Source organism: Pelobates fuscus, chromosome 3, assembly GCF_036172605.1.
Source record: "Pelobates fuscus isolate aPelFus1 chromosome 3, aPelFus1.pri, whole genome shotgun sequence".
NCBI lineage: Eukaryota > Metazoa > Chordata > Amphibia > Anura > Pelobatidae > Pelobates > Pelobates fuscus.
This window is the reverse complement of record NC_086319.1, coordinates 75534836-75546274: the sequence shown is the minus strand read 5'-3', so window position 1 is coordinate 75546274 and position 11439 is coordinate 75534836. Positions and strand designations below refer to the sequence as shown.

General features: G+C 36.7%; 1 protein-coding gene across 3 annotated transcripts in view; it reads left to right on the top strand.

The window, feature by feature from the left end:
• The window catches only part of ANO4 (anoctamin 4), a 250595-nt gene that overhangs the window by 137513 nt on the left and 101643 nt on the right, over positions 1-11439 (top strand). For all 3 annotated transcript variants that reach the window (XM_063447227.1, XM_063447226.1, XM_063447228.1), the window contains one exon: positions 1918-2049. In XM_063447227.1, the coding sequence (XP_063303297.1) occupies positions 1918-2049 (132 nt within the window). The remainder of the gene's footprint in view (positions 1-1917; positions 2050-11439) is intronic.

The following is an 11439-nucleotide window of genomic DNA, read 5'->3' as shown; positions in this document are numbered from 1 at the left end:
AGTTGGGTAGAATGTTTAGTGTGACACCTGCTGGGTGTTGTCACAGTGTGATTTCCTTGTGGATAAATGTAAGTGTACACAATATATTGCGTGTCCCCTGTGATGTGTGTGATGTCCTCTGTGTTTGTATTGTGAGATGTTTGCATTCTTCATTAAAAGTGTTAAGATGTGTTTTGCTGAGCTGCTTTCAGTATTAGTCTGTGTTTGAGTTAATTAATGTGTTTGAGTAGGTGTGAATATTATAGAACAGTTTAAGTCACAACTGAACTGAGATGTATTTTTAGAGGTAACTTGGCCCTTTGTAACATGAATAAGGTTAGTGGCAGGTGGAGAATGGTATGTTAAAATCCCACTCTCGTAGATTTAATATGCTCTAGTTGAATTAGGAACATGTCATTATATCCACCATTACCTGTTTTTGCTTCCCATGTGTAACATTCTTGTTTGCCTAAATATGTGGAAGACTGATACAAAATGTTGCTAATGCAAAGTTCTAAAAGTGGACCAGTTATGGAAACCAGTGTCACTTTAATTTTTTTACATAATTTCCATAGGAATTAATGCACTCTTAGATTTTATCCCTTACTTTTCAAAACATCCCCCATTGTGTTCATGTTTTAAGGTGATATGCTATTCTTCAGAGAACATCCTTTTCTGATCATGTTTGGGTATAATGCATGGAATTATATTTTCTGCACATGTTTATGTTCAGTAGGGAGAGCATAGGGAGTTGCACGACATATAGAGATCTACCTTTTGGACACCCTTAAGATATGGGGGGCTACAATTTTTTTTGCACCTCTCTACTTTAGTTCTGTGCTGTGGTGGATGGTGTTATTGCATGCCAGTGAGTGGGGGTTGGTGGGGTAAGGGACCATGAGGTCCAAGCAAATGCTTTTCCCAGGGTCCAGTCAATATTAAAGACAGCCCTGACTATAGTGTCCCTTTAAGGGGAATTACAAAGTACCATAACCACTATCGAGAATTTTGTTTTCAGGTGTAGTCCAATAGCAATTTTGTCCAATTGCTATTGAGTATTTTGACCAAAATTAGGGTTTTACAGGCACCCAAATTGTGGCCCTTCTGCTGCCTCTCAGATAATGTCACTCAAATAGTGCCTCTCACATTTGTCCATTTTTCACAACCTTGGACAACCTTGGGATTAGCCACACTCACACCCACATCCTCTTGTTCGCATTGAAGTCTGGATGTATTTAGACAGGTCATGTTGATAATGACTTTAGCAACAAATAGGCATAACTCTAAAGGACAGCGTGCACCAAATATAGCTGTAGTGGTTATTGTATTTAGTCTGTCCCTTTAAATATTTAAGATCGATACTTTGAATCTAATGTAGAAAATTCTTTCAAGTAGTCGAGCCACCGGTATTCTTTGGGTTATAAACCCCATGGTATACTTGGTATTAGTCATCATATCCTGGAATACAATAAACTCCTCTTATGTGACGTAGAGGCCATAAAGTAATCTATTAAATGGATTATGGGTAAGTCACAGGAACGCTGCATCTGATTAGCTTTTTTATATCTTTTTTTTTTTTTTGACAGCAACAAGTTAATATTATAAAAGTATTTAGCCAATAAAGGAACATTAAGCTTTTGCTAGTTTTTAATATTTTTTTTAATTGCAACTGTAATTGTTGTATGGTAAAACAAACCCTATCAGTCCCAGTTTGATAATAAGCTTTATAGAGTTAGTGTTCTTCAAGTGGTATTTTTGTTTCATTTATCTGATTTATTAAGGATGGTAATGCGTCTGCTACTTTGAAATCTAGATGTGAGCATGGAACAGCTGAATAACTTGCTGGTAGTAATATAATAAACAAATGCTTAATAATAATATATATATATATATATATATATACTGAACTGTTGCTTTATTTGTACTTTTTTATGTAAGGATGGAGAAGCAACTGAGCAGGTTTCGTGGATGGTTGCCCAAAAAGCCCATGCGATTGGACAAGGAGACCATTCCGGACCTCGAGGAGAATGATTGCTACACCGCACCCTTCAGCCAGCAGCGGATTCACCAGTAAGTCAATTACAGATATTAGTTTTATAGAGCATGCCATCCTAGTGGTGACTCCCTTTTTATAACGACTCGTACAGAAAATATATTCAAAGTATATTTTTAATTAGCTCTGCCAAGACCAACAGAAAATGTTCACTAAAGTCAGAATTTCAAATTTAAAGGGACACTGTAGGCCCCCAGACCATTGGTGGTCTGGGTGCTGTGTCCCTTTTGCACTTAGCGCTGCAATGGTTACAATGCAGCTCTAAGACTGCCCACAGTGGCTGTCTACTACACAGCTACTAGAGGGCTTCCTAAATTGAAACAGACCTTTGGTCCGGTATCTGAGGCTGGAAGTCCTGAGGATCTCCAGAGTCAGATTTTTCCCCATAGGAAACCATGCACATTACCGTGCTGTGTTAAGGTAAGTGACTGAATGGGTTTCAGCTCTGCAGGAGGGGGGCGCGAGGGAGGTGGACAATGTAGGGAACTATAGTGCCAGAAAATGTCTTTGTTTTTCTGGCACTATAAAATCCCTTTAAGTTCAAAATAAATGAACTGGAAAAATCATCTAAGTCAGCAATACATTCAGTTTGGCTGTTCTGGCCTTGAATCTAAAATTCTCTTTGCATTCTAATTTTAATGAATAATCCTGCAAGATGAGGCTGAAACAAATTCACATTTACAGGTATATTTCCTAAACTGAGAATTCAAAGTACATTTTAAATTTAAAGGAACACTGTAGTCACAGAACAACTTTAGCTTTATGTAAGCCATCTAAATGTTGGTTTTAACACTATAGGGTCAGGAATACATGTTTGTGTTCCTGACCCTATAGTGTTCCTTTAAGGTCAGAGTAACGTGAAATAGCAAAAACATTTAAGTCCAGAGTAGTGAAAGCAAAGCTGGTTTAGAGAATTTTTCCAGTTTGGCTAGTTTGACCTTAAAGGGACTCTACAGGCACCCAGACCACTTCTGCCCATTGGAGTGGTCTGGGTGCCAACTCCCACTACCCTTAACCCTGCAAGTGTAATTATTGCAGTTTTTATAAACTGCAATAATTACCTTGCAGGGTTAACTCCTCCTCTAGTGGCTGTCTACTAGACAGCTATTAGAGGACACTTCCGTGTCTGTGTGAGGACCTCCAGCATCGCTCAATTCCCCATAGGAAAGCATTGAAAAGCATTTTCAATGCTTTCCTACGGAGAGCTCTAATGCACATGCGCGGCATTGCCGCGCATGCGCATTAGGTCTCCCCGGCCGGCGGGCAGGATCAGTCTCGCCCGCCGGCTGACGTGAGGAAGGGGAGGAGTGGCGGCGACCAGAAAACAACCCCTCGGCGGGGATCTCAGGTAAGTGACTGAAGGGGTTTTCACCCCTTCAGCAACCGAGGATGGGTGGTGGGAGGGAGACGGGACCTGCAGTGCCAGGAAAACAGATTTAACCCTTTAAGTTTGAAATTCACTTTGAATTCTCACTTTAGTAAATAAAGCTGTAAGTGTCAAAGGTGCCTGTGAGAGCTTGTGTACCATATACACACCTGCACATTGTAACGGATCGCCTGGCACCCCGACTGGGTACCTCCGTTAAAGGATGCTCCTAGCGTTTCCTGAGGACTCCAAGCACTCTGGCAGACACCACAATCACCGAATCTGAGAAGCATATAAATCTTCTCAAGCCTCTGAATGCTGTAGACAGTTGAATATGAACCATATGAATAGGTTTGCACTCCTAGCAGTCAAACTGAAACAGCATGCAATAAATCCTCCCCCAAGAATGAGACGACACTTCACTTTGAGGGTTAAAACAGGAACTCAAGATTTATTCACACAACCTCCTTTAAAGACATTCTCCCATGCAAGGGAGGGATTTACAATAATTATTACAATAGCCAATCCCATAGAGGTTACCTCCCACACATCTCCTCCCCTTAGATTAACACTTAACATAATTATATAGTACACACTTTTCCGCCAATTCTTGGATATACCCCAAATATATATGATACACCTCTAACCCTGATAACCCTGATCTGGGTGAGCAACATACTCAAAAATCACCCAGATCGGACCAGGGGTTCGGGAGTTATGGGCAGGCAAAGATTTGACCGACCGCATGGGTAAAGTAACCGAAAATAGTTCCATGTATTTTGGCCCTGCGGTCGGTCACAGAAAAGGGAATAAAAACACACGAATTGCCTGGGTTATGGAGCCTGGGGAGGATTCGAATGAATCCCCTAGTTCGTGGGGTTCTTTCTACCGAACGGCCCGAAATACTGGAAATACCCGAAATACTGGAAGTCTGTAGGTCTCAGCGGTGTTTGCCTAATCGAGTGTCCGATTTTAGTTCCAGACACTCGACGGCAAAACACTGCTGTTCGGGAGTTTAAGATGGCCGCCGCCACGTGTTTGTTTCCCGAATGGCGGCCACCCAGAGGACAAAGAACACATTACATAGATTGCCAATTACCCGTTTGCAACATTGTTGCAAACGGTAATTCGAGGCACACTTATCCCTGGGTGGTCTGGCTGTTCGGTAGTTTCACTCAATATAATGAATGGAGTGATTCTACCGAACAATCAGAAGAATGCTGCATACATATAACCCAGTTTAACCGAACACATAAATACATACATAATATTTAAGACAGTATAACTGCGATATGCTACAAAGTCTTAAAGGGACATTATTCCCAAAAGTCCCAATATGTCCACGGATGATTCTAAAAGGGCCAGCAGCAGCAATATAAAATACAACATGCCCAAATATAGTTCAAACGTACCAATTTTCCAGGGGCCATAGTCAGCAGGTAGGAGGCAGGCAGCCAGGCCCCTCCAATGCCCAGTGGCAAGGTGGGATCCGCCACACACATATTTGGACCTGCAGAGGTTGAAGTATGGATTCCTCCCGTCACATCTGTCACTGAGAGGATTGACTTATAGCTGCAGAGTCACTGTGCACTGAGAAATAGTGAGAATAGCATTGTGTATAATAGCAGTGTTAAAGTGAGCATTGAGTATAATAGCAGTTTCAGAGTGATCATCGTGTATAATAACACTGTTAGAATGAACATTGTGTATCATAACAGTGTTAGAGTGAACATTGTGTATCATAACAGTGTTAGAGTGAACATTGTGTATAATAATAGTGTTAGAATGAGCATTGTGTATAATAGCGGTGTTAAAGTGAGCATTGAGTATAATAGCAGTGTCAGTGATCATCATGTATAATAACACAGTGTTAGAGTGAACATTGTGTATTATAACAGTGTTAGAGTGAACATTGTGTATAAGTGTTAGCGTGTGCATTGTGTATGACAGCAGTGTTAGAATGAACATTGTGTATAATAGCAGTGTTAGAGTGAACATTGTGTAAAATAACAGTGTTAGAGACTAGAGTGAACATTGTGTATAATAGCAGTGTTAGAGTGAACATTGTGTATAGTAGCAGTGTTAGAATGAACATTGTGTATAATAGCAGTGTTAGAATGAACATTGTGTATAGTAGCAGTGTTAGAATGAACATTGTGTATAGTAGCAGTGTTAGAGTGAACATTGTGTATAAGTGTTAGCATGTGCATTGTGTATAACAGCAGTGTTATAATGAACATTGTGTATAATAGCAGTGTTAGAGTGAACATTGTGTATAGTAGCAGTGTTAGAATGAACATTGTGTATAATAGCAGTGTTAGAGTGAACATTGTGTATAGTAGCAGTGTTAGAATGAACATTGTGTATAATAGCAGTGGTAGAGTGAACATTGTGTATAGTAGCAGTGTTAGAATGAACATTGTGTATAATAGCAGTGTTAGAATGAACATTGTGTATAATAGCAGTGTTAGAATGAACATTGTGTATAGTAGCAGTGTTAGAATGAACATTGTGTATAAGTGTTAGCATGTGCATTGTGTATAACAGCAGTGTTATAATGAACATTGTGTATAACAGCAGTGTTAGAGTGAACACTGTGTATAAGTGTTAGCGTGTGCATTGTGTATAACAGCAGTGTTAGAATGAACATTGTGTATAACAGCAGTGTGAGAGTGAACATTGCGTATAATAGCAGTGTTAGAGTGAACATTGTGTATAGTAGCAGTGTTAGAATGAACATTGTGTTTAATAGCAGTGGTAGAGTGAACATTGTGTATAGTAGCAGTGTTAGAATGAACATTGTGTATAATAGCAGTGTTAGAGTGAACATTGTGTATAAGTATTAGCATGTGCATTGTGTATAACAGCAGTGTTATAATGAATATTGTGTATAATAGCAGTGTTAGAATGAACATTGTGTATAATAGCAGTGTTAGAGTGAACATTGTGTATAATAACAGTGTTAGAGTGAACATTGTGTATATGTGTTAGCATGTGCATTGTGTATAACAGCAGTGTTATAATGAACATTGTGTATAATAGCAGTGTTAGAGTGAACATTGTGTATAGTAGCAGTGTTAGAATGAACATTGTGTATAATAGCAGTGTTAGAGTGAACATTGTGTATAATAACAGTGTTAGAGTGAACATTGTGTATAAGTGTTAGCATGTGCATTGTGTATAACAGCAGTGTTATAATGAACATTGTGTATAGTAGCAGTGTTAGAATGAACATTGTGTATAATAGCAGTGTTAGAGTGAACATTGTGTATAGTAGCAGTGTTAGAATGAACATTGTGTATAATAGCAGTGGTAGAGTGAACATTGTGTATAGTAGCAGTGTTAGAATGAACATTGTGTATAATAGCAGTGTTAGAATGAACATTGTGTATAATAGCAGTGTTAGAATGAACATTGTGTATAGTAGCAGTGGTAGAGTGAACATTGTGTATAGTAGCAGTGTTAGAATGAACATTGTGTATAATAGCAGTGTTAGAATGAACATTGTGTATAGTAGCAGTGTTAGAATGAACATTGTGTATAATAGCAGTGTTAGAGTGAACATTGTGTATAGTAGCAGTGTTAGAATGAACATTGTGTATAATAGCAGTGTTAGAGTGAACATTGTGTATAGTAGCAGTGTTAGAATGAACATTGTGTATAATAGCAGTGTTAGAGTGAACATTGTGTATAGTAGCAATGTTAGAATGAACATTGTGTATAATAGCAGTGTTAGAGTGAACATTGTGTATAGTAGCAGTGTTATAATGAACATTGTGTATAGTAGCAGTGTTAGAATGAACATTGTGTATAGTAGCAGTGTTAGAGTGAACATTGTGTATAAGTGTTAGCATGTGCATTGTGTATAACAGCAGTGTTATAATGAACATTGTGTATAATAGCAGTGTTAGAGTGAACATTGTGTATAGTAGCAGTGTTAGAATGAACATTGTGTATAATAGCAGTGTTAGAGTGAACATTGTGTATAGTAGCAGTGTTAGAATGAACATTGTGTATAATAGCAGTGGTAGAGTGAACATTGTGTATAGTAGCAGTGTTAGAATGAACATTGTGTATAATAGCAGTGTTAGAATGAACATTGTGTATAATAGCAGTGTTAGAATGAACATTGTGTATAGTAGCAGTGTTAGAATGAACATTGTGTATAAGTGTTAGCATGTGCATTGTGTATAACAGCAGTGTTATAATGAACATTGTGTATAACAGCAGTGTTAGAGTGAACACTGTGTATAAGTGTTAGCGTGTGCATTGTGTATAACAGCAGTGTTAGAATGAACATTGTGTATAACAGCAGTGTGAGAGTGAACATTTCGTATAATAGCAGTGTTAGAGTGAACATTGTGTATAGTAGCAGTGTTAGAATGAACATTGTGTTTAATAGCAGTGGTAGAGTGAACATTGTGTATAGTAGCAGTGTTAGAATGAACATTGTGTATAATAGCAGTGTTAGAGTGAACATTGTGTATAAGTATTAGCATGTGCATTGTGTATAACAGCAGTGTTATAATGAATATTGTGTATAATAGCAGTGTTAGAATGAACATTGTGTATAATAGCAGTGTTAGAGTGAACATTGTGTATAATAACAGTGTTAGAGTGAACATTGTGTATATGTGTTAGCATGTGCATTGTGTATAACAGCAGTGTTATAATGAACATTGTGTATAATAGCAGTGTTAGAGTGAACATTGTGTATAGTAGCAGTGTTAGAATGAACATTGTGTATAATAGCAGTGTTAGAGTGAACATTGTGTATAAGTATTAGCATGTGCATTGTGTATAACAGCAGTGTTATAATGAATATTGTGTATAATAGCAGTGTTAGAGTGAACATTGTGTATAGTAGCAGTGTTAGAATGAACATTGTGTATAATAGCAGTGTTAGAGTGAACATTGTGTATAATAACAGTGTTAGAGTGAACATTGTGTATAATAACAGTGTTAGAGTGAACATTGTGTATAAGTGTTAGCATGTGCATTGTGTATAACAGCAGTGTTAGAATGAACATTGTGTATAATAGCAGTGTTAGAATGAACATTGTGTATAGTAGCAGTGTTAGAATGAACATTGTGTATAATAGCAGTGTTAGAGTGAACATTGTGTATAGTAGCAGTGTTAGAATGAACATTGTGTATAATAGCAGTGTTAGAGTGAACATTGTGTATAGTAGCAGTGTTAGAATGAACATTGTGTATAATAGCAGTGTTAGAGTGAACATTGTGTATAGTAGCAATGTTAGAATGAACATTGTGTATAATAGCAGTGTTAGAGTGAACATTGTGTATAGTAGCAGTGTTAGAATGAACATTGTGTATAATAGCAGTGTTAGAGTGAACATTGTGTATAGTAGCAGTGTTAGAATGAACATTGTGTATAATAGCAGTGGTAGAGTGAACATTGTGTATAGTAGCAGTGTTAGAATGAACATTGTGTATAATAGCAGTGTTAGAATGAACATTGTGTATAATAGCAGTGTTAGAGTGAACATTGTGTATAGTAGCAGTGTTAGAATGAACATTGTGTATAATAGCAGTGTTAGAGTGAACATTGTGTATAGTAGCAGTGTTATAATGAACATTGTGTATAACAGCAGTGTTAGAGTGAACACTGTGTATAAGTGTTAGCGTGTGCATTGTGTATAACAGCAGTGTTAGAATGAACATTGTGTATAACAGCAGTGTGAGAGTGAACATTGCGTATAATAGCAGTGTTAGAGTGAACATTGTGTATAGTAGCAGTGTTAGAATGAACATTGTGTTTAATAGCAGTGGTAGAGTGAACATTGTGTATAGTAGCAGTGTTAGAATGAACATTGTGTATAATAGCAGTGTTAGAGTGAACATTGTGTATAAGTATTAGCATGTGCATTGTGTATAACAGCAGTGTTATAATGAATATTGTGTATAATAGCAGTGTTAGAATGAACATTGTGTATAATAGCAGTGTTAGAGTGAACATTGTGTATAATAACAGTGTTAGAGTGAACATTGTGTATATGTGTTAGCATGTGCATTGTGTATAACAGCAGTGTTATAATGAACATTGTGTATAATAGCAGTGTTAGAGTGAACATTGTGTATAGTAGCAGTGTTAGAATGAACATTGTGTATAATAGCAGTGTTAGAGTGAACATTGTGTATAAGTATTAGCATGTGCATTGTGTATAACAGCAGTGTTATAATGAATATTGTGTATAATAGCAGTGTTAGAGTGAACATTGTGTATAGTAGCAGTGTTAGAATGAACATTGTGTATAATAGCAGTGTTAGAGTGAACATTGTGTATAATAACAGTGTTAGAGTGAACATTGTGTATAAGTGTTAGCATGTGCATTGTGTATAACAGCAGTGTTATAATGAACATTGTGTATAGTAGCAGTGTTAGAATGAACATTGTGTATAATAGCAGTGTTAGAATGAACATTGTGTATAGTAGCAGTGTTAGAATGAACATTGTGTATAATAGCAGTGTTAGAGTGAACATTGTGTATAGTAGCAGTGTTAGAATGAACATTGTGTATAATAGCAGTGTTAGAGTGAACATTGTGTATAGTAGCAGTGTTAGAATGAACATTGTGTATAATAGCAGTGTTAGAGTGAACATTGTGTATAGTAGCAATGTTAGAATGAACATTGTGTATAATAGCAGTGTTAGAGTGAACATTGTGTATAGTAGCAGTGTTAGAATGAACATTGTGTATAGTAGCAGTGTTAGAATGAACATTGTGTATAATAGCAGTGTTAGAATGAACATTGTGTATAATAGCAGTGTTAGAATGAACATTGTGTATAGTAGCAGTGTTAGAATGAACATTGTGTATAATAGCAGTGTTAGAGTGAACATTGTTTATAGTAGCAGTGTTAGAATGAACATTGTGATAATAGCAGTGTTAGAGTGAATATTGTGTAGATTAGCAGTGGTAGAGTAAACATTGGGTAAAATAACAGTGTTAGAAAGAATATTGTGTATAATAGCAGTGTTAGAATGAACATTGTGTATAGTAGCAGTGTTAGAATGAACATTGTGTATAGTAGCAGTGTTAGAGTGAACATTGTGTATAAGTGTTAGCATGTGCATTGTGTATAACAGCAGTGTTATAATGAACATTGTGTATAATAGCAGTGTTAGAATGAACATTGTGTATAGTAGCAGTGTTAGAATGAACATTGTGTATAGTAGCAGTGTTAGAGTGAACATTGTGTATAAGTGTTAGCATGTGCATTGTGTATAACAGCAGTGTTATAATGAACATTGTGTATAATAGCAGTGTTAGAGTGAACATTGTGTATAGTAGCAGTGTTAGAATGAACATTGTGTATAGTAGCAGTGTTAGAATGAACATTGTGTATAGTAGCAGTGTTAGAGTGAACATTGTGTATAATAGCAGTGTTAGAATGAACATTGTGTATAGTAGCAGTGTTAGAATGAACATTGTGTATAATAGCAGTGTTAGAATGAACATTGTGTATAATAGCAGTGTTAGAATGAACATTGTGATAATAGCAGTGTTAGAATGAACATTGTGTAGATTAGCAGTGGTAGAGTAAACATTGTGTAAAATAACATTGTTAGAGTGAATATTGTGTAGATTAGCAGTGGTAGAGTAAACATTGGGTAAAATAACAGTGTTAGAAAGAATATTGTGTATAATAGCAGTGTTAGAATGAACATTGTGTAGCATAGCAGTGTTAGAGTGAACATTGTGTAGAATAGCAGAGTTAGAGTGCACATTGTGTAGAACAGCAGTGTTGGTTTGAGCAGGTTGTAGAATAACTGTAACGGAGTGCGCAGTGTGTAAAATAACTGTATTGTAGCGAGCAGTGCTTAGATTAACAATATTAGCATGAACAATGTGCATAATAACAGTGTTATAGTAAGTGGTATGCAGAATAACTGTGTAGAATACCAATATTATAGTGACATTGTGTATAATAAATGTATCAGACTGAGCAGTGTGAAGAATAACAGTGTTTGAATGAACAATGTGTATAATAATAGTTTATTTACTAATGTAAGAAT